This window comes from Pteropus medius, unplaced genomic scaffold, assembly GCF_902729225.1.
Source record: "Pteropus medius unplaced genomic scaffold, Ma_sr-lr_union100, whole genome shotgun sequence".
NCBI classification, from domain to species: domain Eukaryota; kingdom Metazoa; phylum Chordata; class Mammalia; order Chiroptera; family Pteropodidae; genus Pteropus; species Pteropus medius.
The window spans coordinates 518,773-545,265 of record NW_024349800.1 but is presented as its reverse complement, the minus strand read 5'-3'; the positions used below and the strand labels follow the sequence as shown (position 1 = coordinate 545,265).

The 26,493-nt window shown below is 47.6% G+C and overlaps 1 protein-coding gene across 5 annotated transcripts in view; it reads left to right on the top strand.

Moving 5' to 3' along the window:
- The first annotated feature begins 387 nt into the window (after nucleotides 1-387).
- The window catches only part of IQSEC1 (IQ motif and Sec7 domain ArfGEF 1), a 385,819-nt gene continuing 359,713 nt past the window's right edge, over nucleotides 388-26,493 (top strand). For all 5 annotated transcript variants that reach the window (XM_039886571.1, XM_039886575.1, XM_039886580.1 and 2 more), the window contains exon 1: nucleotides 388-674. In XM_039886571.1, coding sequence (XP_039742505.1) covers nucleotides 403-674 — 272 coding nt within the window. In that variant the 5' untranslated portion in view covers nucleotides 388-402. The remainder of the gene's footprint in view (nucleotides 675-26,493) is intronic.

The window sequence follows — 26,493 nt, the reverse complement described above, 5'->3', positions numbered from 1 at the left end:
TCTCTCTCTTCTTCTCCCCACCTCCCGCCCTCCTTCCCTCTGGTCTCCTCCCGCGCCGGCCGCTGGGAATCCCGCTCCCCCTCGTGTCGCAGCCAGCACTTTGCAAACTCCTCGCCTGCCCGCGGCGGCCTCAGCTCCGCGCCCTGCCCGCCCGCCGCGTCCGTGGGGCAGAAGGCGGCGGAGCGCCGCAACGCCGGGAGCAGAAGGCGCGGAGGCGCCCGGGGCGGGCATCGGCGGAGGTGGGAGCCGAGGCGTGGCCCAAGCAGCTCAGCGCCGCCGCGCCCCCCGGGCCAAGCACCGTGCGGCGCGGAGCCACCACCGTCCTCGCCGCGCAGCCATGGCCGCCCCGCCGCCGCCCAGCCGCCAGTTCGCCTGAGGCGCAGCTGGCCGCCAGGCGGGACCATGGCCAGCGCCGCCGAGCCCCCAGGCAAGGCGGCCGAGTACCTGCAGGAACTGACCCGGATCGTCGCGGCACAGCAGGAGCTGCTGGCGCGCCGGGGGCGGCGCATCGAGGAGCTGGAGCGCCAAGTGGTGCGGCTGAGCCGCGAGAACGCCGGCCTGGTGGAGCGACACCGGCGACACCTGGCCGCGTGCGCCCGCCACCCCGACCTCAGCCCCGCGCCCGGCCCGCAGCCTCTCGGCGCCATCCTGGAGCTCGGCGACCGCCAGGACAAGTAAGGAGGGACCGGGGGCGGCGGGCGTGTCGGGAGCACGCGAACTTCTTTGGGGGCCCCATTTTCCTCGGAACCTGGCTGGGAGGGTGCCGGGTCGCCGAGTCCCTCCCGCTAGGAGACCCTGGGGCGCACCGCGGCGCCCCTGGCGGGGTCGCGGTCCCGACCTGGGACTCGATCTCAGATAGGGACTGTGTTCCCCTCGGAAAGGGGCTCCAGGGCGCTGCCCAGAGCTCCTACTGGCCCGGCTGTCCGCGAACCGGCGGCTCAGGGCTCTGGCTCCAGCTACCCCGGGAGCTCGGATGTGGGGTCGGCCTCGCTACAGGGGACTGTCTAGAGCGCAGAGCTGGAGCTTTGGGTAGCGGGGCCAGACCTCCTGACCGGAGACCTCGAGACCCGGTGGGGAGGGGGTGCGGCAGGCGTAGATCTTGCCCTCGAGCGGGCCTGGGTCACTTGCGGAAGAAGCTGAGCTGCCTCCAGCCCGGGACGCGCCGGGCCCTACTCCCTCTGGACGCCTCTTTGTCTTCCTTAGCGGCTCCAGGTTAATACCCTCGGGATTACCTGGGGCTATTTTGGACCGAGGATTAAGCAGGGACCAGAGACGGGATGGAGCGGGACTGCCCAGCTGCGCGGGCCCCTGGCGTCCCGGCAAACTCGCAGCCCACGGGGCTGTTCACCTCCCGCGGGTGTCGAAGACTGGTGCGCGGCCTTTCTCCGCAGAAGTCCGGGAGCGCGTCTGGGGAAAGGCAGGGGGCATGGCAGGGGCTTCGGATGACGCTGGGGTGGGGTTCCCGCGTGCTCTTCCCCTTTTTACCCACACTGTCTCTGTGTCTTTGGGACCTCCTGGCCCACACTCCACGGTGTGGACTGGAGTGGTGGAGAAAAAAACTGTGCGTGGGTTGGTGGGGTGTGGAGGGGAGTAGTGGCTGTTTGCAACTTCAGGAAAGGTTTCCTAGGACGCTGGGGGTGGGCAGAAATGATAGGGGAGGAGTTAACCCTGACTCAAAAATCCTGAGGGGGTGGAGGTGGAGAAATGAATCCTGATTCCCCTGGAGTACCAATAAGGTTATCTGAGATCCCATGTCTCCTCCATCCCAGGTGGGGGCTGTGCCAGGCTGTGATCATGGGACAGAGAGCCCCAGCCTGCCACCCTGCTTCCTGCCATCTCTGGGCAGTGCTCCTGGGCTCTGGTGGGCTTTGGAGGAGGAGAGTTGGGAGAGTGGGGTCAGGGTGTGGGTGAGCCTCATGGCTCTGTGCCTGGCAGTCCCCCCGCCCGCAAAGAAAATCCTGCTTTTTGTTTGTCCTGGGGTAGAGAAGTAAGGCCTCTGGATACCTCCTAGCTGGTGTCACTGAGAGAAAGAAGAGACTCCTGGCTTCCTCCCTGTTCTCTGCCCCTTGCTCTGGTGTCTTTGAGACCCCCTTCATCACTGGGTCCCTCCCACAGTGGTTGTGGGTCACTTGGTGCTATTTGCAGGGGCCTGAGTTCTTATCCCCTAGGCAAGGACTAAAGAAAAGCTGAGGGCTGCCAGGTGAAGTGCTCAGTAGCTGAGGACACCAGGTCAGGCACATGAGTCTCGCTTTCTTAGGAAACAGTGACACAAGGTGTTGGTAAAAGCCTCAAAGCACTGTCCCAGGGGATGGATTCCTTTTTCCCCTTCAAAATCACCCTTGGTGACCAAGCGTGTGAATAGGAAGATTCTGAGAGGCAATGAGTCCTACCCGCTGTGTGGAATCCCCACAATGTTGCTTCCTAGTGATGGCCTTGGATGCCAGATTTGTCTTACAAGTCCCCAGCTCTGTGTCGGCCTGGCTTCCGTTAGTTGAGACACAGCCAGAGTCCATGATAGCATCCCTGTTAAGAGAAATGGTGGCAACACAGTCCCCAGCCCAAGTTAGGGGAATTTATTAAACTTAAATTTGCACACCAAGTGCCTGAGGATTGTGCTAAAATGCAGATTCTGACCAGTAGGTCTGGGGCAGGCTGGAGAGCCTGCATTTCTGACAGGCTCCTGGGAGATGCAGTTGCTGCTGGCCCTGGACCACCAGCTTATTAACAGAACTTTGGGTTTCCTCAAGGCAGAGCACATTGGCCCATCTTCCTGTATCTGCTTTATTTCCCTTCATAGGAGATCCTCAAGGGGGCCGATGGCGTCTGGGTCACTGGAGCCAGAGGGGAATGAGCCGAGGGCTGTTTTTACACACCTGGATTTGAGTTACCCACTGCCCATCCATAGAGCGAGGTGATTTATGCCTAAGGAGCATGGGATAACCCACTCCCCGAGAGCAGCCAGCTTTTATTAAGTGCTTTCTGTATGCAAAGCCATTAGTGATGTGTTTAGAGACATGAAAGGAAGAGCAGAGAAGAGAGAAAAAGAATAAACATCTATGCATGGAGAAAGGGACACGGGCAGATAAACTTGGTTTATCTGATGACCGGCTCTGCAATCGCCAGCTGGTGACCATCGCACAACGTCTCTTAGCCTCAGTTTCTTTTTTTAAATACCCACAAAACGGGGATGATCATAGCTACCTTTCATACTTTTTCTGAGGATCAAGTGATGTTAATGGGTGTTGAGGCCAGTTGGCACACAGTAGGTGCTTAAAGCATTTTAGATTCTTCCCTTGTCAATGAATTTCTCATTTCTTTTGGGCCAACTGAGCACAGGCAAGAGGTGAATGAACTTTCTGACAACTCAGTGAGACCTCTGGAGCAGGGGACTTGGAGTGAGGAATGTGGCACCATGAAGAGCTCCTGTCTAGAAGCTGGCGTTGATCACCTGTGACCAAGAAAAGAACATCTGTGTATGAGATTCCCAAGGCGATAGGCAGTGCAAAACCCCAGCATCAGGATTATTTACTGCTGGGAGATTTGGCTCCGCTTCCCCCAGTGCTGTAGAGTCCACCATTGGGCATAGTTAGTGCCCTCTCCCTGGCTCCCCTGCCTGCTGACAGGGGCCCTTGTCAGTCAGGGTCCAGGAGCATGTTAGGCTGAGCCAAGCCTGGGTTTTCTTTTCCTAAGTAACCTTGATGCTCCAGCTTGAGTCAGGAGCCTCCTGCTCCCTGTGGCCTCTGGACACGATGCCCCTACATATCTGGAAGGTGCAGCGTCCTGCTGGGGCATAGATAAGCACAATTAACAGGCTCACACTGGAACGATAGTCATCTTGGTACTACCACACCCCTGAACAGTACTTAGACGGCATTATTGAGCATGGTGAAACATTTTAAACTCAGAAATCTTTAAACCCTGTTTTAGAAAGTCCTCTTGCAACCACCAATGAAAGATATCATGAGTTTCTCGGCTTGGGGCAAAATAAGATGATAACAGGAAAGAAATAGGATGCCTTTGATTACATTGGGCTGTTTAATTATTATTTTTTTTTTCTGACTTCAGAATTCATTTCCAGTGTTTAGTGGGTTACATTCTAATGCTGTTTCTAAAACAGTCCCCCTCCCACTAGAGGGGGTTCAGGCTCATGATAGGTACTCAGTAGATATTTGTTAAGTGGATAAAAGCAGGGGAGATTGGTTGATTAGGACCACTGTGTTTGTCTTTAGAAAGTTAGTTCGAACTTTAGCAGGTGCAGCTGGTATCAGTAGCTGGTATCGACGAACATATAGAACCAAATCTCCTGGAAGAAGGGGTGAATGTGTTATGGCCACATCCCCTGAGGGCATCCTTTGTGCCAGCCCTGTTCCAGGTCTTTGCATTGGTCATTTCACGGTCATATCACTTCTATGAGGAAGGAACAGCTACCATTCAGATTTTACGGATGTAGAAACTGAAGCTCAGAGAGGTTATTTGACTTGCTCAAGCTCTCTCATCTGGTTAGTGGTGGAGCTAGGAGCTTAGACTCAGGCGATTGGGCTGCAGGCCCCCTGCACACTCATCCACCCACCACCCTTCATGATGACGAATGATCAGATAGCCTCCCAGGATCCTGCCTGACTGCCAACTTCTAGTGCTGGAGGAAGCCCACCATGCATGGTTTTTGTCCTGCCACGTAGCTCTTGTCACTGAGGCCAGGCAGTGCATAACTGGAGGTAGCAGTATGGTGGGGGCAAGGATTGAATGAGCTGATCCCTTCTAGCCTTGTATCCTCTGAGATTTCCAGCAGAAGTAAACACTGACCTAAAGAGGTTGTGAAGAGGGCTCTGGGAAGCAGCCTCCCTTGTTCTCTATCCCTCTAGCCCTCAAGTGCTGTCACATCACTTGGAGAAGACATTTTTCTGAAGCTGTGAGTTGGTGACTCACTCTGGGGGAGGTTTTCAGCCGTATTCAGTCTTTATTGACTTACCAAGTAAGCTCTCTTCCTGGGTCTGTGGTGACATTAACCATGACAACTGTGTACTATTTTGGAGGGAAGCTCAAGGATGGCCAGTGAAGAGGGGGCGCCAGAAGTGATGGCACAAGAAGCTGTACTTGGGAGGGTCCTGCTAAGGAGACCCTGAAAGAGTGTTATTCTTCAAAGTACCTGGAAAGTACTAAACCTGTGGTCTAGGGTCTAAAGACATGAGAGCACTTATGTTCCTGTCTCCTTGTCTCTCTCTTAACAAAGAGTGGGGGCTGTGTGCAGGCCAAGAGAGACTGATCTGTAAGGGTGGTAGAGAGGGTGGCAGAAGGAGATACTGTGTTCATATTTTCATGAAATAATGCTCTTGTTCTCCCAGCCAAGATAAAGCTGGAAGGATATCCCTCAGCCAGAAATGAACTGCAACATGCTCTTGGAGGCTTGTCCTGCCCAGACAAAATGTATTCATCTACAAGGGAGCAGAGTGAGCGGTTCTTATTTTTCCAGCAGGTGGTAGGATCCACAGAAAGATAAGAGTATTTCTCTGAAGCTTTCTCCCAGCCATTTGACAAGCTAAGCAAATTATCGTTTTACAACTTGGAAAATAAATCATGAAATGCTCCTTCCTCTAGCTCGGGAAAAATAAGGAGCAGCACTGTGTGTGAAATGAAATTGAGACCAGCTCTTGTTTCCAATGTATGTTTTTGCCTTCACCTTCTGGATTCAGGCCTTGTAGAGGCTGTGGAGATCTGCAGTGTGAACACTGTGAGCATTTGGACACAATAAAGAGTCCTGGAGTTGTGAGTTTGGGGCATCTGCATTTTTGTCAGCTGGGTGGCTATTTGTCAGCTGTTTTATCTGTGATGTTTTGACAGCTGATTCTATTTTTCGTTCTTTGCTTTCTTTTCTCTTCTTTTTCTTTTTTTCTTCTTTCTTTCTCTCTCTCTCCTTCTTCTTCTTCTTCTCCTTCTTCTTCATTTCTTCTTCTTCCTTCCTTCCTTCCTTCCTTCCTTCCTTCCTTCCTTTTCCTTTTCTCTCTCTCTCTCTCTCTCTCTCTCTCTCTCTCTCCTCTCTCTCTCTCTCTCCCTCTTTCTTTCTTCCTTTTCTTAGAAAAAGCAATGCTTTGCCTATCTTGGGAAAGACAGCATTCTGAGCTCATCGGGCTAAGTGCCATTCATATAATTGCCACAGAGCAGCAGAAAAAACAAACACAGAGGAGTGGGGAGTTCGGCAAGAACTGGGGTAGGGAAAAGTGAGCTGACCTAATTGAAACGAATAGAAACTACAGATGAGGCCATGAGGCAATCCAGGGCCACACTTGTAGCCTGGAAATTCTGTGGACCTTGAATTTACCACTCCCACGCAGTTCAGATGCAGGCCAGGCGGCAGCTGAAATTGTCCCAATTGTGAACCAGGCTTAGCTGAGTGACAAGATTGATAGGAATTCCAAGCCTTTGGATTTTAACTCCTGACCCCCTCTGCAGGGCTGATATTTTGGCAGGACACGCCAGACTAGTTATTACAAATGCCAAGTGCTTCTGTTTTGATTGGTAACGCGTTACAGTTTTGAGTTTTTCAAATACCTCCCCCTACTCCAATCGCTCTCTTGCCTTGTTCTGGGGATCCTCTAGGCTGCCTGAGGACTAACGCTGAGCAGTTAAGCCCTGCCTCAGCAGCAGGTTTGCAGGGACCCTGTCCTGCCTCAGCTACCTCCCAGCAGTGTGGGCTTTACAAGTAAGGCCAGGTATCACCCTTGGCTCCCTGAGGCCAAGTTTCCCTATGTAAAATGGAGAGAGGGCTGCTTCTCTTAAGAAAGAGCAGATGGAGGAATTGTGTAGGGTGCTTGGCATTGTAGGATGAAGTAAATGTTAGCTCCGGGGGAAGAAATAGCTAGAGTATTGAGAATACTTTTGAGGATTGTTTTTCCCCAATGTTTTATTATGAAAATTTTCAAACATGGAAAAATTGAAAGAACCGTATAAGGGAGAACACCCCCCAGGTTCTACAATGAGGCCTTTGCATTTTTTGCTTGATACATGCCTATCCAACCTTGAGGGTGTCTAGGATCACATCAGTGGAGGAGCTAACATTTATGGAGAGCTTGTTGTATCCCAGGAACAGATTGAGCACTGTGTATACACTATCTCCACATCTTTTTATTCGTTGTTCCTGGGAGACTCACACTCGACTGTTGCCCCTGATCAGGGCACCTCCTCCTCTGCCTCTACTTGGAAACATGTGACAAGAACATAGACCCATACATGGAAGACTTCGGAGGTAATTGGGCTGGGATAGGAAGTGGGGCCAAATTGTGTGCAGCCCAGAACAGAAAGAAGATGGCCACTCTTAGGCGTCAATAGAGCCTTCCTGGAGGAGATGACATTTGAGCCAGGGCTTGAAGAATAAGGAGAGGAAGATGGTATCAAGGCAGGTGAAAAAGCATATGTGAAAGGCCTCAAGGCAAGAAGGTACTGTCATGGTCATGCCAGGGCTATGAGTAGGGGTGATTGGGCCAGGTGAGGTCCATATAGGCATGGACCTGCCTGGAGTGTTTGCTTAGAACCTAAATTTTAGCCTGGGCAATGGGGTGGTGAACAAGACTGGCTCACTCCTCTGAAGCTGTGCTTTCTTTGAACCCTGGTTGTGAAGTGCTACGCTTTCCTTCTTGGAGAAGACAAGATTTGCAAAGGAACAGAACAGAAATCCTATTTGTTTTTTTTTGCACCTAAACTTGGAACATTTAGATTATAATCAAACCACAGTAATAAGTGAACCTACTCTAGGTGCCATGTGCTGAGCATATGCTCCTCAGTGTCTCCATTGATACCCTAACCCTGTGACAGGTGTGAGCTGTTATTATCCCATTTTGCAAATATGAAAACTGAGACCCAGAGAGGTTAAGCAGTTTGCCCATGGTCACCTAGTGGCAGAAGTGGAATTTGCACTCTGATCTGTTTGCCTCCAGAGCCCATGTAGTTCACCACCACACTGTGCTGCTTCAAAGATGTTTATTGAGTTGTGTAAATGTTTTACAAAACATTTGGAGTTGTTTCCGGCTATAGTATGGTCAGCTCACCCAGGCTTTTGGCTTCAGGAGCCCAAATTAACTTTAGCACCATTGCCCACTCAGGAGTAGCTATGACTTTTCCCTTTGAGCATCAAATTTGGCCTCTCACCTGCTGTTGTCACCTTTGAGAAGTTATTTTACCACTAGGAGCCTAATTCCCTTTTTGGCAAATGGTGGGGTGGTCGTAGGCAGTAGGTACATATGTTCAGGGGCAAAGGACACTTTGAGACATCAAGCACCCAGCCAGTGCTGGGTGTTCCACTTTGAGTTGGCCCCACTTCCCTATACCAGATATGTGAGCATTTGCTAACCACCTAGAAAATTGTTGGTGAAACAACCCCAGGCCTTTCTACATGTGTTCATTCACTGGGACACACTAGGACCCATGATTATTTGGGAGGATTAGCATGTGTGCCCCTCTGCTGGCTCTGCCCCCACATGTCAGTTGCATGGCCTATCTGCTCTACATACAACCTTGCATGAAGAGTGTCAGACCTTGTAGAGAATCAAGGCACCCAGGCCTGGCCCTTCATATCTGAACCACAGGGAACAGGGCTAACCAGAGGCAGAATCTGGGGCTTCGGCTGAACGCAACCTGGATTGGCATGTCTGTTGGACCCAGTCATTTGTAACCTGCTTGTGAAGTGTCTGATATGGTGGGGCTTGGATGAAGTATTGGGTGAACCCTACTGTCTTCCCAGACAGCTTCAGTGCTCAGTGTCCAGCAATACTGGGGCAGTCTCTAGAGACCTTTCTAGGGGTGTGCATGTGTGTAGACAAGATTTGGGGATGGGTTCCAGGGGTCCCTGGACAGCCTGAAGTTGGATGGAAATGGTAGATGGCCTGTGTGGTCAGCCCAGGGGTAAGATCCTGAAGACCGAGCTCTTCCTCTTCTCATTGGCCTGTGAAATGAACCTGTCTGAGCCTCAGCTTCACTGTCTCTAACAGGGGGACAGTGATGACCAGATCTCCCTTTTAGGGCTGCCCTGAGAGAAGGTTGTGCCTGGCATGGTTGTGACACAGCAAGTGGACTAGTGTGTCTGGAACAACATGAGAGAGGAGGAGGAGAGTACCCAGAGGTGGGTGTGTGCAGGGCGAACAGGACCATGGAGGACCCGTGGGACTTTGGGAGACAGGAGTCCCTGGAGGATATTGTGCAGAGGAGAACTGTGATTGTACTTACGTGTAGACAGGATTCTTGGCTCCTGGGGAGGTGGGGACCAGTGAGTGGTAGGTTGCAAGAGATGCTGCAGGACTTGGGGAGATGCTGGGACCTTGGTCCCCAAGGGTGCTGGTAGAGGCAGCAAGGAGCTAATAGGTTTTGAATAAAGGAACAGGGTCTTATCCCATCTTTACCCCTAACAACTGCCTGTCCAGAATAGGAGAGATCATTGCTTAACCAGAGGAAAGTCTCCAGATGGCAGAATGCTATGTTAGTCTTTGTTGCTTGCAGCATTTCTTGAACTGGGGAGTGAGTGGGGGTCTGCCAACATCCCTGAACCCTGCCTCCAGCTCTTCCCACTTACTCACTCCTCTGGCAGAGCAGCCTATGCAGGGACACTCAGATCCCCCAGGGGCAATGGTCAGGACACGCACTCAGGTCAGGATATACTTCCACTACATACCTGCTCTGTCACCTCTGACCAGTTACTTAGTCCTTCTGTGACTCAGTTTTCTTACCTATCAAACATCACTTTCCTCATAGAGGAGTTGTGAGGATTAAATCCTTAATGTATATAAATGCAGAGTGCCCCTCATTTTACTAACATTTATCACTGTTCCCTCTTTCTTGATTGAGAAGAAATTCAGTGTTAGAGAAGAGTCATGGGATTTAGACTCAGACAACCTAGGATTTGGCATACACCTATCTGTTATCTATCTATCCACTAATTTTTCTGCACATTAATGTAGCCGATTTTGAATCCAGCAAGATGTACCAACATGATCTCTCTAACTTTCAGTTACAGCCTCTACACATGTATTAAAATTGTGAAGACTTACTGTTATCAAAATAGAATGGAGGACTTCCCACAAAAATGCAGAGGCATCTGGTATATTTTCTCCTCTTCCTTCAGCCTATTACATGTTTGCATGTCGGTCTAGACTTCTTTGAGGCTTTGCTTTCACTCAGTTCAGCAGTTCTCAGACTTCAAGGTGTGTAAAAATCCTCTGCCTTAGTGATGTTCAGGGTAACTCTGACCACTTCATTCAATTCTCACCTGTAGGCTGACCTACACATTCTTTGGCATCTATTGTGAGCCGGGCACTGGGCTAAGGACTCAACAGATGCCACTGTACTGGGGTCTTACCACTAACAACTTTTTCCCATTTAACAGATGATCCTGCAGGGCTGCAGTGAGGACCTCGTTAAATAGTGGGTATGAAGGCATTTTGTAAGTCTTAACCCATTGTATGTGTCTCCTTACCCAGAGATGAAATGTAAGGGATTGTTATCACCTCCCTCCATAGACATAGACTAATAACTATGATGACTGACTAGTTTATTGTAAACACTTGCTACAACTCTGTGAGGTGGGTACCATTATTATCTTCATCGTACAGATGGGGAAACAGGCATAGAGAGGCAAGGGTGTTCGGGAGGGTCATGGATTGAGCAAAGATGAGTCAAGCGCATACCTATGAGAGCTATTGTCTAGACATTTTGGAGACCCTTTAAATTTCAGTTCATTGTATTTAGAGAATATACTTTGTATGATCACAAATATATTGAGACTCATTTTAAAGTCTCAGATATGGTGTATCCTGGAGAATGTTCCAAGTACACTTGAGAAGAATGTGTACTTGCTGTTCTTGGGTGGAGTGTTCTGTATATATCTGTTAGATCTGCTTGAGTTACAATGTTGTTCAAGTCTTCTATTTAATTGTTGATCTTCTGTCTAGTTGTTCTGTTCATTGAAAGTGAGGTATTGATGTCTCCAATTATTATTGTCGAATTATCTACTTCTCTCTTTATTTCTGTTAACTTTTGCTTTATATATTTCAGGGTTCTGTTGTTCTGGTGAATATATGTTATAATTATTATGTCTTCTTGATGAATCGACCCTTTTATCCTTATAAAAGTCCTTCTTTGTCTAAAGTAACAATTTTAGTCTTAAAGTCTATTTTGTCTGATATTAGTATTGCCACTCCAACTCTCTTTGGTTACTATTTGCATGGTATACCTTTTTTCCATCCTTTTATTGTCGACCTATTTGTGTGTTTGAATCTTGTAGACAGCATATAGTTGGATAATGTGTTTTTTAAATCCATTCTGTCTTTTGATTAGAGCGTTTAATCTACTTATATTCAATATAATTATTGATAAGGTAGGATTTATATCTGAAATTTTGTTATTTATTTTTTTCTATATCTAATGTCTGTTTTTTTACCCTCTATACCTTCCTTACTACCTTCTTTTGTGTTAAATAGGTATTTTCTAGTGCAACATTTTTGTTCCCTTGTTGTTTTAGTACACAGGGGGATTTTTAGAGTATAGTACTTCCTGTCCAGGAGGCAGAACATACCACATATTCTCTCCAAACCCAGAGAAAATGAAGGAAGGAGCAGGAACTGGACAGAAGAATGTTGGCAGTGAAGCCCAGAAATGGCAGGCCCCAGGGGAGAAAGCTGCCAAATAAGAAGACAGATACATGGGTATGGACCCAGACAAGCTGGGTAGGCACTGAGGAACCAACCCAGAATCCCCCTTGGGGACAAGGAGAATGAATTCTTTATTTTTGCTGTTCTTATAAGGGACTTGCCTCAGGGTAGGTTTTAATGAATATGTGTTGAATGAATTAATAAACGAATGAATGACTCAGTCTATCAATCACTCTAAATGCTCTGGTTATCTGTGGTTGTGTAACAAATTACTCTAAAATTTAGAAGCTTAACACAACTACCTTTTTATCAAGATTCTGTAGGTCAGGGATCTGGTAGGGTTTCACCGGTCGAGTGGTCTGTTCTCTATGTGGTCAATGGAAGTTACTCAGTGGTATTTGAATGGTCGATAGGCTGGTCTGGATGATCCAAAATGACTTCATGTACATATCTGGGAACTTGTGGACATTTCTGGAAGACTGGGATAAGCTGGGACTGCCTACTGGAGTGTAGCATGGGGGTCTCAGGGGCGTTGGGCTTCTTATGTGGTGGCCTAGGGACCCCAGAACAAGTGATCCAAAATGCTCAGTGGGACATGTGAGACTTCTAGTGATTCAACCTTGACCATTTCAAAGGTCACATCTGCCCCACTCTCTTGGTAAAGCAGATACCAAGGCCAGGTTCAAGGGGGAGAGAATTAGACTCCATTCTCAATGGGAGGAGGAGCAAGGATTTGTAGCTATCTTTAATCTACCTCTTTAGGTCTGCTCAGGCCCTGTTCCCCCATTTAAGGCTGGCATGAATTGCCTACAGGTGGGGCCCAGATTCTCCCCTCTCTCTGTGTAGAATGTGGCAACCTGGCCTGTCCCTTTGTGGTAACCTATCTTTCAGGGCATTCTCATTCCACAGTTCATTAGGAGACCGGTACCATGGAGCTGGAAACACTTCCCAGGCTTGAGATCTGACCTGGGACTGGGTTGGGTGACTGAAGCAGGCCAGAATCCCCTACCCATTTACTCAGGGAATGCTTGCCCATTCTCTGCATCCCTCTCACTCTGAGCTGTATTTTTAACTCCTGCCATATGGCGAAGCAACCAAAACATCCAGGGAGGAGAAAGGAAATCTGGAGGAAATCATGGCTGCTAATGCATTTTTGATAACTGCAGTAATTAAGAGCAGAGTGCTTTGTTCTCATTCCTACCTTCTCTCCCAACATTAGGGGCAGTATGAACAGCGTCACTTCTGCCTGGGGGAGGCAGTTGTCCTGCAGGAGGGAGTAGGTATCTCAGTCTCATTCCCTTCCTGCCAGGGGACCTCAGGCGAGTCCCTGAAGAAGCAGTGATATATGGTGTGGAGGAGTTAAAGAGAGTGAGCTGAGTCCTCTGCGTGCCACATGGTGAGCAAGCAGGGAATATGCATTCTCTTCCTCCTCTTTTCATTTCTTCTCCTTTCCAGTTCCTTTTGGCCACAGGCACAGGTTTTTCCGTGAAGGTACTTTCTTGCTCAGAAAACCGCCCTAGGTCAGATGGCCTGATGGCTACATTTAGTCTGCACTGCCACTCACTCCAGACATGCTGTTTTCACATTTTGGTGCCTTTGTTCACACTGTTCCCTTTGCCTAGAATGCCCTTCCCACATCTCCATTCCTACCTCTAGAAACTTTACATTTCCTGTAAAGACTGGCGCTCTCATCTCAGAACTTTGACACATGCAGGAATAAACCTTCTCTTTATATTTATACTCACAGCCCCAGGTACCTCCAGGGACCTCTCCTCTGACTTACCAGACTGTACCATGCCCTGATGCCTACCTGTCCCCTCTCTGGGGCAGGCAGCAGCCAAATCCTACTTGTCTGTGGATGCCCTCCCAGCAAACTATATTTAAAATGAGATGTTGTAAATAAGTCTACAGGTGTTACATGGGTAAGTCCAGGGTCTCTAAAATGGAGTGTGTACACCCCTGGGAGTGAAGAGCACAATTCTTTGAGGTACAGGTAAAAAAATGTTGGAACTTCTGTTTTCACTGATTATTTAATTTTGTCCTTCAGTGTCTTTTTGGTGGACTCTTGTGATGTGCATAACATTAGTACAGTAGTGCCTGCAGGTAATTAATAAATACATATTGATACTTTTATTGTGAAGATGTGTGCTCAAACTCTGCTGGCAGAGATGACTCATCCAAGTCTAGTGGCTTGTGTCCTTGACTGTAACTGAGTTTTCAATGTTTTTCTTCTCTAGGCATGGGGATCTTCACTGTGAGATTGGCTGAAATAAGTATTTATTGAACACTTGCTATATGCTACCTGATCTCTTTTTTATCTATGCCATCTCACTGTATAGATGAGGAAACTGAAGCTCATAGGTGAAGTGTTTTGTTTGTGGTTGCACAGCTAATAAGTGACAGGGCCAAACATGAACCCTGACACCCAAATCAGTGCTTTTGCCATTCTGCCCCATGTCTGGTGGTCCTGAGGCCCACTTCTGGCCCAACTCTTGGGCTCTGACCATGGATAGTGTCAGCAGCTGACCCCCTCTGTGTTTCTGTGGTCTCTGGGGAGAATGGTCCTGCTAGTAGTGTTCTGGACGTGGCATGTGAAGGCTCCTCATGGACAGGACTCTGCAAACCTCTTCTCTGTCTATTCAGAAACCTGAAAGCTGCAGACGAGGAGGAGAGGACATGAATGGATCTGGAAGACAGTGCCCCAGCTAGAATGGCCCTCTTGTTTAAAAAACTTGCTGACTCTGGCCCCTGGAGGCATAGGGTGGCATGGGGGCAGGGGTGGGAAGCTGATTCATCACCATCTTCCTAAATTTTCATTCACCAGATGCCAAAAGTCCTGACCTCCTCAGCTGGAGGAGACCAGAGGGAGGGGAAAGGCAGCTCTCATTTCATCAGAACATTAGCCCCTCTTTTCTGCATGGACTGTTTTTATTGTAAAAGGTAGTATCTTTTCTCCCTCTACTGAACTGGCACTTCAGGTCTAATCCAGTAAACATTTGCAGAGCCTCATTATATGCAGATATGTAGGGGGCTTGGGGACACAAAGAGGCATCCTCATTGCCTGGTGGGGAAGCAGATGCCCCTGGCCTCTCCACTGTGCAGAGGGCCTGTGAGGAGAGCCTACGTGGGCTGGGGATGCAAGAAAGGGTGTCAGAAGAGACAGCGAGCCCCAGATAGTTTCAGCACCCCTTTGGGTGCTGCCTTTCAGGGACTCTACATCCTAGGTTCTATCTGTGTCCCTTTAGGAGGGGATTGGCTTTTTATTTCTTCCCAAGGTTACAGTTGTGGCTGAAGCTCACATTATTTGAACGGTTCTTTTTTTAAAATTTGATTGAAACAATCAACATTATTTGAACGGTTCTTTTTTTAAAATTTGATTGAAACAAACTTCCCCCGCCCCCAACATGAGCTGGTGGCTGCTGCTATATGTGTGGTGCATGGGTCGCCATGAATCCCCTGGTTTGATGGGAAAGTCCCCAGTTGGGTCTGGCCTCCAGGGCTTGTGGGCTCAGCCCAGCCCAGGCCAGCTATGCACAGCCTAAGTTTGGTCTACTGCCTGTGAAAGTATTTATATCCACAGTGTTGGTGTCATCAGACCCGTGCTGGGTCTTTGGGAACTTTCTACAGTTGAGACACTTCCAAAGAAAGGTGTGTCTTAGGCTGCTTGATTCCACAGGGAGGTCTAGGGCTTTGCGGTTGGGATTGAACACTGCCACCTCTCCTGTCTCAATTTGCCAAGTGCAATTTGGTTAATGAAAATCGCTAGGTCTGGGTTTGGATTCTGGCTCCATCCTGAACAGTCAGGGCAAGTGCCTGCATCTGGAAAGTGGGCATAAGAACAGAGAATAGTGCTCTTCCCATAGGACAAAACCAGTAAGAACAGCACCAGCTGTAGGAGTGCTCACTCCATAGTTCTCGGTCATTGTTCTTTTGGAGGTTGTGGGGAAAAATAGTAAAATGGGTCTTAGAGGTGAAAAAGGGAGGTGATTCCTGGCCTAGATGGGAATGGGGTATGTGACCCAGATAGCCACCTCCCAATATCTTCTTTTTTCTTTTTCTTTAACATTAAGACTTCTGTTTTTATGTATGCGATTTTGTTTTTTAACATGGCTATAAGGCCAAACAGAATAAAGACTGCATTTTTCAGCCTCTCTGGTACTAAGGGATGGCCATGTGACTCTGTTCTGGTCAATGAGAGGTAAGCAGGAGTACGGTGTGCAGCTTCTAAGAATGTTTTTAAAAGGAAGATGTGGGTCCTGTGCCCTTTTTTCCTGTTTCCTGTTGGCTGGAGTGAGAACGCTGGGGCTCAGGCAGCCCTTTTGGATGGCGAGAACAAGGGCTATATCACAGAGATGGGAGGACAGTGAGCTGGAAGGAGTCTGGGCCCCTAATAACCTGGTGGATCTGACTCATATAGCTCGGACTGCCCACCTCTGGACTCTTACATGAGAGAATAAAACTGTGTCTTTAAACCTATGTTAGAAGATTTGGTTTTGATTCCTCAGTACTAAGGTTACAATGAGGATGGTTTTACAACTTTGATTTAAAGATGTTGGACCACATCTCTGGAAGCCTGAGCCCTCAGTGTTTGAGTCAGTGGGAGTGGAGGTGCATCCCCAAGGGCCTTTGATGTTGGGATAGTTGCTGAATTTAATCATTCAGTGCATGAGGGCTAATTACTTCACACAGTGTGAGATACAGAGGTGGAAGGTCCATTGAGGCCTTCTGGACCCTGATCCTTAGGGAATGGTGGGTGTCTTGTGACAGAGAGGGCGCTCTCTGCAGGTGAATGCAGATGGTGGGGCTCCCACGCAGCAGGGATTAATGAGGGTGGCAGGGTCCTCTTAGGGGAAGAGCAGGCTGCCACTGCTTGGATAAGGAAGAGGGGCAAGATGCTGGCCTTTTGGACAGTGGGACGGTGAACAGCTGGCCAGACATTCTGGGTATGGGTCACTCCTTTGGGGGCTGGAATTGGTGCTCCTGCCCCCTTCCTAGGGGAATATAGGCAGCACAGTTGCAGCTCACAGCTCTCTGGTCCTTCTGCTCTCAATTGCACTGCTAGGAGAGAGACAGACATTGACAGAGAAGGGGTACAGGGAGAAGCAGAGAGAGAGAGAGAGACAGAGGGACAGAGGGACAGAGGGAGACTGTGGGGGAAGCACAGAGAGAGGCAGAGACTGATGGATGCGCAGGCAACTATAGGTATGTGACCCATCTTCTCTTTCTCCCTTCCTTTATTTTCCCATGTGTTCAATTAGTCATAGATTCATTCATTCATTCATTCATTCATTCACCTAACTAGCACTTGCCAACCCCCGTAAGTGCCAACCTTCAGGTGAGGGTTGCTGGAGCAGAGGCTCTCAGGGAGTACCAGGGAAGGGGAGAAGGGGGTGCCAGGCACCGATCAGAAAATGCTTCTGCAATGTTTTGAAAGTATCTGCAGGTTGATTTTAAGACTGATGAGAATCATTAGAGGAATCGGGTGAAAGCAAGACTGAGACCAAAGTTCCAGATCAGGAACACAGACAAAGGGGCATGTTTTTACCATTTGCTACTAGATCTACCCCCGTCTCTTGCGTCCTGGGTGTGCCCCACTGCTTCTCATCTCCTCAGGTCCTTACACAAGAAACCGGATGCCTTCCACAGGCAGGAGAGGAGCCTGCTGATGATTCTACTTTGTTTAAAAAACCAATTTGGGTTTGAAAAGAGAGAAATTGTGACAGGCAATGAGATGGGGGTTGAGAAACAAAGCTGGAACCTGAGGCCTGGAGAATAGAGGAGGATGTAGGCTCTGCTGCTGGGCTCTGCAGAGTGGCCCCTCAAGAAAAGGGAGTTTAAAGCCAGGCTTGCTAGGGTTTCCTTGGCCTGCCAGACCCACGCAGCCCAGCTCAGCAGCCAAGGCCAGGAGCTTAGGGGCTATTTATATCCATTCCAGCAAATCTTTGGATCTCAATGATCCTGTGCAAAGCCTATGTCATGCTGGCTTTTGCATGCTGGCCTCCCAGGTCAACAGGCTCAGGGATAAGGACTGAATCCAGAGAACAGCTGGTCTAGAAAGATTTTCTTGTCCACACTCCAACTCAGAGAGGCTGAGAGCTATTGTCACTGGTTAGTGAGCACCGAGCCCTGTGTTCTTGGCTCTTGTCAGTTGTGTCTCTGCCCTGAGTGTGAGGAGGATACTGGTATTAGCTGAGCACCTACTATGTACAAGTACTTGTTTTTGCCAAAGGAGGGTTGTTTATTTTCTTAAATTGTGGTAAATACACATAACATAAAATTGATCATTTTAACCATTTTAAGTGATTAGTTTAGTGTCATTAAGTATATTCACACTGTTTTGCAACCGTCACCACCATCCATCTCCAGAACTTTTTCATTTTCCCTAAACTGAAACTCTTTTCCCATTACATGACAATTCCCCATTTCCCTCTTCCCCTAGCTTGTGGCAGCCACCATTCTACTTTCTGTCTCTATGATTTGATTACTCTAGGGATCTCATAAAAGAGTGGAATCACACAGTATTTGTTGTTTTCTGACTGGCTTATTTCACCTAGCTTAATATCCTTAAGGTTCATCCACATGGTAGCATGTGTCAGAATTTTCCCTCCTTTTTAAGGCCGAGTAATATTCCATTGTATGAATAGACCACATTTTCTTTATCTATTCGTTCATTGATGGACTTTTGAGTTACATCTACCTCTTGGCTATTGTGAATAATGCTGTTATGAACACGGGTGTGCAAGAATCGCTTTGAAACTCTGCTTTCAGTTCTTTTGGGTGTATACCCAGAAGTAGAATTGCTGGATCATATGGGGATGTGCTGGAGACTTTTAGTTACAGGAACACAGCCCTCACATAACCCACTGAGGTAGATGTTATTATCTGTGTTTTACAGATGAGGAAACTGAGGCAGAGGAATGGTGGAGTGATACGCATGCTCTATGAGACACCTGCTCTCACTGCCAGCTCCTTTCCCACTTGGTTTTCCTTCTAAGCACAAATTCCTGCACAGAATGTGCTGGATATGTTTACTTATTACCTGCCTACCTCAGAGGATGTTGGCTTCCCAAGAGCAGGATTTTGTCTGTTAGCTCACTCTGGAAGCCCCAGTAGCTGGCACACTGTAGGCCCTCAGGAAATACTCGCTGAGTGACCTAGTGGCTGGCCATTCTCTAGCTTTCCTGCTGGTTCTGCACAGCCTTGGTGCTGCCCAGCCTGGTCTTCTTCCCCCACAGAAGGAGCCCTTTGTCCTGTCTCGCCTGGCTCTGTGCTCAGGGCTGACAGTGATGGACGTCTCTCACCACTCCAATGATTAACTCAGCTTCTGAGGGGCTCTTTCTGTTCCTCACTCAGGGGTGTTGTTTGGTGTTTGGGAGCTTCTCAGCTGCAGTGACCTCAGCTGCAGTGTGCAGACATCCCCTCACCATCCACACAACACAATGACTGCAGCTAGAGTCCTCTTCCTTCTATTTCTGACCTCCCTTGTGGAGGGGTGAGGAGGTGTGAGGAAAGGTGAGTTAATCATAGTCGCGGTCATGGTGCATTTATCATCGCTGTCCAGACAAGGCCTCTCTCCTTTATTTATTCATTTCTTTCCTGACTCCACATCCAACCCATTCCCTGCCTCCCCTGCCCCCAGCTCTTCCAGATCCTTGTGTCTCTTTATCTTTTCTCAGCATGCAGAATAATTTGTATACATGATTCATTGTGAGCAGATCCCCTTTACAACCGTCACTCCCAGCAGCTGCCACTGAGGCTGGCCTCTGGAGAAATGCCCTTGGCTGATGGAGGCCTCACCCAGAAAGGCCCCTAGCTTACATCCCCACCCAGGCACCAGTGATGCATGATGAGACCACAAAAGCAGATGGCCTCCCCTCAAGGCAAGACACCTCTGGTGCATTTACTCTCCAGAGTTTACTCCATGGATCAGGTTGGGCCAAGCCTTCTGTGAGCCTTTGCCTTCCCCTACCTACCTTGCAAGCTTTCCTCAGTTCACCAGTGCTTCAGCTGCTGGAAGCCTGCCATGCGGCACCTCATTTTTCTTATTTGGGTCACTCCATTGTGTATTTTCAAGGTCTGTGGTGACACTGATGTGTACTCAGCTGGTTGCTTCTTCCTGAGCAGAATCCTCTGGAAATGGGGAGCGTGGTATCCACCGTGAATCACCATCTATTCCCTTGAGGGTGGACTCCCAGGCTGCCTCCACTACAGGTTCTGCTTGGTGAGTGGCATCCTCCTGCATGTCATTCCAGGGATCCGTGAGAGCATTTCCCTAGGTGGACACCTGGTGGTGGGAGCTATTGCTCACAGGGGTGCGCTTCCCCAAGCAGAGCAGGATTGTTCCCCAGAAAGGTGGCACTGGACTCCACCCTACAGCCCTTCCCAGATTTAAAGCTCTTTTTGGAGGTACCCCTGCTTTCCCTCCTGCCTGCTGTTCAGTGACTGAGCCCAGATGTCATCTCTTCTGAGAAGCCTTCCTGATGCCCCACCCCTCCCCCCACTTCCCCAGCAGGCCTGGCTCATCTACCAGTAGGTGATGTGAAGGTGCTGTAGGGGCTTGGGCTCTCTTACTCTTTTAGCATATATTTTGGGAGTTCTGACTGGGTACCAGGCTCTGTACTGTTAGCTGGTTCCCCCTGTCCTGGGGAGCTTACATTCCAGTGGGAGTGTGTGGACAGGCACTAAAGAGATAAGCAGGTCAGTGTGGATTGGGATGTCCAGCAGAGGTGGCACGAGACAGAAAAATTAAGCAGAGCAAGGAGGTGGAGATTGATGCAGTTTTAGACTGCATAGTCAAGGAAGGCCTCTGGGGGGTGACCTTGAGCAGAGACCAATGGAAGTGAGGGGTGAGATGCATGGTGGTTGAGGGGTGCCCCGCTGCTCTCAGCAGCTGGCCCCTAGGGATCTGGGTCTGCGCACTCCAAAGGCTCCTTGCACCCACCATGCTGCCCTGGGTCACAAGGCAGTGTGGTTGTCTGTCTCCATGCCCATGTCACCTACCTGGAGGAACTTGGGGTCAGAGTCAAGGTCAAGGTTAGACTGGCATAGAATGGGGACCTGAGCTAGACATCAGAAAAGAGGCAGCTGTGGGTAAGGGAGATGAAGTTAGATGTAGGCGCCCCTCCAGGGCTTGTGGCATTTGTGATTATGCCCTTTGGAATTTGGGCTTTTGGCCACCTTTGCCAGATGCTCCTATTTTGCCCCAAAATGGTCACTCAGTGAAAAATCAAAGAGATGGTCTTGACCCTTACTCAATGGAAATCAGAGAGGCTGTTGTGAGGATAGAAGACCATTGGTGATTAATGGCAAGTTTTACACACCAACCCATATGATCCAGGTTTCTTTATCACTGTACAGGTTCCCCTCTTCTAGCTCCCCCAAGAATGTCAGCTCTGGGAATTAGGCAGCCCACACCTTTCTGGGTGCCTTCCAAGTGGCAAAAAATGTCAGGCCAGAGAATATAGTTAACTAGCTTCATATAAATTAAAGTTTCTGGGTTGAGGATTACAACTTTCCTTCCTTTCACCTCCACTCTCTTCCACCCTCCTCCCTTGCTCTTCTCTTTTCCTCCCCTCCTCCCCTTGTCCTCCTCTGGTCCTGCTAGGGTCCTCCAGGAGTGGAAAACCAAGGCTGCTTCCTGAGATCCAGCACCTGGTTTCACCTCTGGCAGGGGCAACTTTTGCTAAAACGCTGTGCGTGCCTTGCAAAAGTCTCCCTGCCAGCATGCCTGTTCTAATTAGTCATATTTTGAAAGCATATCTGCTTAATTGCGAGCAGTACTAAATATTGGTGTATAAATAAAGTCATTAATAACTACATGCAGAAACTTCTGCTGAGCACCACAACAGCCAAACCTTGTTGACTATCTCCTGGATGGCCTCCGCTGGATATTGTGTCTGGCTCAAGCCTCCCGGCCTTTATCAATAGTGGCAGCAGATGGAGGTGAGTAATGGAGGCTTCCCACAGGAGGGGAAGAGCAAAGGTGGAGCAGGGGTACTTTGGACCTGAAGAGCGGCAAGTTTTGAATGGCAGTAGAATAGTGTAATGGGTCTTCTGCAAACATCAAGGTAATATACACTTGATAAAACATTTATGGCTTAAATACTCTGTTCATCAGCAGCCTCCTAGCTCAGGGGGTGCTTCCCTGGTTCCCCACTGATCTGTTCAGCACACTGCAGGTTTGTTTATTCCTTAGGATATTCAAACAGTATTTATTGAGCACCCGCTCCATGTTGGGTCCTGTTCTAGGGGAAAATGTCATGTGCCAGTGCTTGCATGGCAGAGGGTAGTGGAACTGAAGCAGCGGTTGACAGGGACCCCGGGGTGGTGGGACTTTGCTCTCGTTGCTGTGGAATGATAAGGTCCAAATCATGAGTCATCGTTTTAGAAAATCTCTCTGGCTGTGGTGGGAAATTTAGCGTAGGGAGGCAAGGTAGGAGCTATGGTCTTAGCCCAGGAGAGAGATGATGACCTTGGGTGGGGAGGTGGAGTGGGGGTGGTCAGAAGTCCAGATTTGGAGGGTGTTTTGAGGAAAGACTCACAGGTGGGTTGGGGGGTGATGTTGTAGAATCATGGACGAACCACTAGGTTTCTGGCTTGATTAACTGAGAGTGTAGTTGAGCCAGCCTCTGTGGGCTGAGTTAGGAGAGGTGAGGGGATGCAATCCAGAGAGTGTTGGTGAGAGCCATTTCAGTTTTCCCACTGATTGTACTTCTCACTTGCTGGATTTCTTTGCCTCTGTCATCTTTTTTGGGTTTTCAATTTTGAAAAGTTTTCTCTAAATAGACTACTTTTTAGAACACTTTAGGCTTATAGAAAAATTGAGCAGTCAGTACAGAAAATTCCCATATGCCCCCTGCCCCCTCTGGTTTCCCCTGTTAGTAACACCTTGCATTAGTGTGGTGCACTCATTACAATCGATGAGCCAATATTGCTGCATTATTAGTAACTAAAGTCCATAGTTTGCATTAGGGTTCACTATTGGTGTTGTACATTCTGTGAGTTTCGACAAATGTATAATGACATGTATCCATCACTGTAGTATCATTCAGAGTATTTTCACACTCTAAAAATCCTCTGTTCTCTACTTAGTCATCCCTACTTCCCCCTAACCACTGACAACCACTGATTTTTCACGATCTCTAGTTTTGCCTTTTCCATAATGTCATATGGTTGGAATCATACAGTATGTAGCCTTTTCAGATTGGCTTCTTTTACTTAGTAATATGCATTTAAGACTTCTCTATGTCTTTTCATGTCCATTTACCTACTCAAGGACATCTTGGTTATTTCCAAATTCTGGCAATTATGAATAAAGCTGCTTTAAACATCTGTGTGAAGGTTTTTGTGTGGACATAAGTTTTCAACTCATTTAGGTAAATACCAAGGAGTGGTATTTATTTGCTGGATTGTGTGGTAAGAGTTTGTTTAGTTTTGTTAAACTGGCTGTGCCATTTTGCATTCCTAGGATTCTAGATTTGGACCCCTTTAAGGGGATGTGAGTTCTAAGAACTTCACAGACCTGAGTGCACTTTCCTCACCCAAGCCTTGCTCCTGTTTCCCTAGCTGGCTCACACCTGGTGGGTGGTGGAGAGTCCTTCCAGAATGCGATGGTCTCAAGCGATCACAAACAAGGAAAAGTCCTGAAAGTCTCTAAATTCTCTCATACCACACCAGACCAGGAACAGAAAAGGTGGGAGGGAAACTCAGCCTGATTTTGTTCTTTTTTTGGAGGCAAGACTAATACACTTGACTCAGTTAGGGGTTGTGTAAGACAAAACATGAAACCACAGTCTGAGTGCTCCAAAGATCTGAGATACTGGGGCTGGGCGTCCTCAGAAACACCTGGCCTCACTAGAATGTTATGTTTTTGGTTGAATATTTTTCTGTCTCTCATACACACTCACTGGGGAAGATTCTCATGGACAGCTTATATATAAATATCATGATATGAGATTAAATCTTTGGAAATGTCTGCCCTGGATTCCCAGCCATTGTGGGGTGGCCGCTTTGAGAGAGCATTATCTTATCATTATTAAATGTATTACTTCCTGTACTCCATGAACCCTTGTGTACCAGCAAGGTATTAAGTAGTTTACACACTGTCTTATTTAATCCTTACAACAACGAGAGGTAAGTTTTAGCATCCCCATTTTACAGAACAGAGAGATTAAGGAACTTACCTAGGAACACACAGCAGCTTGGCTGGGATCTTGTGCAGAGCTCCAGTGTTAGAGCAGTGCCTGCTTTGGGATTGAGCAGAGAAGAAGCAAGGGGCCTCTTCCTCGTGGGTAGCGCGGGGCTCCTTCACCTCCTGCAACTCTTTACACTGATGTTGCCTCCTCAGTGTTCTCTATCACCTCTATGTGTTTTGCTTCTCTTCATTGCATTTATATGGTGTGTCCTTTGGGATTTTATTCCTGGTCCATATTCTGTCTCCCCACCATGGCCTGCTCCCTGAGGGATGCAGTTTCTGTCTGTCTACTTCCCTCCACATCTCTGGTGCTTCACCAGAGCCAGTGCCCAAAGACTACTGAGTGAACTGTCCTGAAGGCATCATTTCTTGGCCTTTTTGTTAAGATCAAGTATAGTATCCTGAAGGCTGTTTTGGGGTTGGTGAGATCAGTTTTGTTGAGAACAGAGCCCCAGGAATATAGGCCTTTTCCCCAATTAGTGGGAAAATGCCCAGGTTCAATGGCTTGCCCGGGCACTTCCACCCAGTAGCCATAGACAAGTCACTGCACCTGCCTCAGCTTCAGGTTGATCACCCATTCATTGGGGATAAGGATGGGACCAGTGTCATGGATTATAATGTGAGTTGGCATATGAGGTACACTTGATAATATGAAAAAATTATAATTGTGTAATAATATATAAGTATAATTATATGATATAATTAATATATTATAGACTTTATTGTTGTGGTAATGTATACAAAACATGAAATGTACCATTTTAACCATTTTTTAGTGTATATACAGTGGCATTGTACCTTCACGTTATTGTGCAACCATCACTACCAGCTATATCCAGAACTTTTATATCTTCCCAAACTGAAATTCTGTACCCATTAAACAAACATTATTACATATTTTGTTACAATAATCCGCTATTAGTATTTTTTTTCCTGAGGCAACTTCAGCTAAGGGTCCATCTGTTTAAGGCAGAGTTTCTCCACCTCGATACCATAGACATTTTGGACTTGTTGTGGGGTCCATCCTGTACATTGTAGGATGTTTAGCAGCATCACTGGCCTCAACTTGCTAAGTGACCATAGCAATCCCTCTTCAGTTTTGACAATAAAAAATGTGTCTAGGGCAGAAGACCTGAACAGATACTTCTCCCTAGGTGACATACACATGGCCAACAAATATATGAAAAGATGCTCAACATCGCTAACTATTAGGAAAATGCAAATCAAAACCACAATGAGATACCATCTCACACCTGTTAGAATAGCTATAATTAACAGAACAAGTAATAACAAATGTTGGAGAGGATGTGGAGAAAAAGAAACCCTCATACATTGCTGGTGGGACTGCAAATTGGTACAGCTACTATGGAAAACAGTATGGAAGTTCCTCAAAAAACTAAGAATTGATCTACCATATGATCCAGGAATCCCTCTACTGGTTATTTACCCCAAAGACTTGAAAACTCATATCCGAAAAGATATTTGCACACTGATGTTCATAGCAGCATCATTCACAGTGGCCAGGACATGGAAGCAACCGAAGTGTCCTATGATAGATGATTGGCTAAAGAAGCTGTGGCACATATATACAATGGAATATTTCTCAGCCATGAGAAGAGGTGAAATACTGCTGTTTGCGACAACCTGGATGGACCTCGAGATAATCATGCTAAACGAAATAAGCCAGACAGAAAAAGTTGAAAATCACATGATATCTCTTATATGTGGGATATAAGCCTAAAAGCACCAAATGAACAGGACAAACAAACAGACTCATGGACATGAACTATAGACTAGTGGTTACCAGAGGATAGGGGGTGGTAGAGGAAAGAGGAGGTAGACGGGGTAAAGGGGGTCAAATATAGGGGGATAATGGTAGGGTAAAGTGAGTAAAGGGGATCAAATATATGGTAGCTGAAGGAAACTGGACTTTGAGTGGTAAACACACAGTAGAATATACAGATGTGAAATTATAATGTACACCTGAAAATTATATAATTGTATTAACCAACGTTACCCCAATAAACTTAATAAAAAGTCTCTAGATGGGTACAGAGTTGCTGTTATATAAGATGAATAAGTCTAGAGATCTAATGTACATCATGATGACTATACTTAGTAACACTGTGTTGAACACTGGAAATGTGCTAAGAGAATAAATTTCAGGTGTTCCTACCACACACACAAAATGGTAACTGTGTGATGAGATATGTTAATTAGCTTGGCTATGGTAATGATATGGTAATGATGAAAAAAAAAGTCTCCAGACATTGCTCAATGTTCCCTGGGTTGGGTTGGAAATTGCCTGTGATTGGGATACACTGATTTAAGAATTTGTAGCTAGTTGGAAAACCAGGCACCTTATTTTTGGGGAGCAAATCAATTATTAAAACACCATAAAGCTTTTCCAGCTACCAAGAAGAGCTGCTTCTTACTGCTTCTCCTACATTAATTAAAGGTTTTGACCTTGAGGTAACCACAGACTGAGATGGCAACCTGGCCAATGGAGCTATTCAAATTCAGGCACACAATCTACCTTTCAGATATTGACACTGCCCCTATGTGTGGTGGGTGAGCCAGCCCCCACCCGCAGCCTATTCATATTGCTCCAGAATGGCGTGGCCCTCTCTGGACAGCTTCCAGGTCAGGGGCAGGCAGGCCAGACACCTG